This window comes from Entamoeba dispar, genomic scaffold (genome assembly GCF_000209125.1).
Source record: "Entamoeba dispar SAW760 scf_1105229458317 genomic scaffold, whole genome shotgun sequence".
Classification (NCBI taxonomy): domain Eukaryota; phylum Evosea; order Mastigamoebida; family Endamoebidae; genus Entamoeba; species Entamoeba dispar.
The window spans coordinates 11,870-13,158 of record NW_001853132.1 but is presented as its reverse complement, the minus strand read 5'-3'; the positions used below and the strand labels follow the sequence as shown (position 1 = coordinate 13,158).

The window sequence follows — 1,289 nt, the reverse complement described above, 5'->3', positions numbered from 1 at the left end:
GGTTTTTAATTATTATTTTAATAAACTTCCTAGTTGGAGATGGTATTATAAATTTCATTATGCTCCTTTTGCTTTAGATTTTGCTTTATATCTTAATGAAAATGATTCTATTTCTTTTTCTTCTGATACTCCTATTCTTCCTTTAGAACAACTTCTTTCTGTTCTTCCTCCTCATTCTTTTAATAATATTCCTTCTAAACTCGCTCATTTTGTTCTTTCTCCTAATTCTCCTATTCTTCATTATTTCAATACTTCTTTTAAAATTGATATTAATGGTGAAAATAAACTTTATAAAGGAATTCCTCTTCTTCCTAATATTGACATCGATCTTCTTCATTCCTTTGTTTTCGACCTCGAACTTTCTCTTCCTCCTTCTGACTTCAAACGAAATATTCTTCTTCCTTTTAATATCCTCTACGTCACTAAAAATTCTTCTCTTCCTCTCTTCTCTAAAATCCAATCTTTATATCTTTCTAACTCTTCTCTCATCTTCTCTCTTGACTCTTCTCTTGACCTTTCCCTTTCTCTTTCCTCTCTCCCTTTCTCTCTCTTTCTCTTCTTTCTCTCTCTTCCCTCTTTACTTTATGGACTTCTTCATCTCTCCTAAACTTCACTATTTAATGTTCTCTAATCATTCAATTACCACTTTAACTAATCGTCACGTCTCTAACGCTTTCTTCTCTAATTGATTCCTTTCTTTCTTTTCCTTCTTTCTTTATTTTAGTGAATTAGTAAATAGTTGTCTCTTTTTCCTTCGTTCATTCTTAGCGTTCCTTGTAGATTTGTTGCTATATAAAAGAGGCATGAAAAGGATGAAATTAGCATAACTGACCCAATGACCTTGTACTGTCTGAGAACGTAGTGCAAATACAAATCGTCACAGTCACTTTCGTATGATAAAGAAAGTGGTTCTTCGTCGTGAGGAATAGTTTGGCAAGATGTGTAGTTGTTTGAGTAAGCACAACAATTATACTATACTCAGTAAATATATCGTATGAAACTTTAGATTAAAGATTTAAAAAAAACAAACGTCTTGTTCTATGGCAGCAATTGCTGCTGGAGATAAGTTAGCTAGAGAGTTTTCATTAAGGCCACAAGATAATATAATTATTGATAATATAAAGAATGATAAACATCCCCCACAAGAACAACAACAAAACAAACAAGACAAACACTGACCAATAATGTTAAAAGCAAGTATAAATAATATAATACTTCCGAGACCTAATATAAGGTAAGTGACTCCACAAGAAAACCCACTGATTGAAGTTATTTGCATCCAAACTAAA

The 1,289-nt window shown here is 31.8% G+C and overlaps 1 protein-coding gene across 1 annotated transcript, besides 2 other annotated features; it reads left to right on the top strand.

Moving 5' to 3' along the window:
* On the top strand, positions 1–607 carry EDI_265550 (5'->3' exoribonuclease, putative; the record flags this gene model as incomplete). The annotated part of the gene is made up of 1 exon (XM_001734504.1): positions 1–607. A coding segment is annotated over one exon (607 nt), but the record flags the coding sequence as incomplete, so codon positions are not given.
* Positions 3–25: a sequence feature (AT_rich).
* Positions 515–577: a microsatellite.
* Positions 608–1,289: the final 682 nt, after the last annotated feature.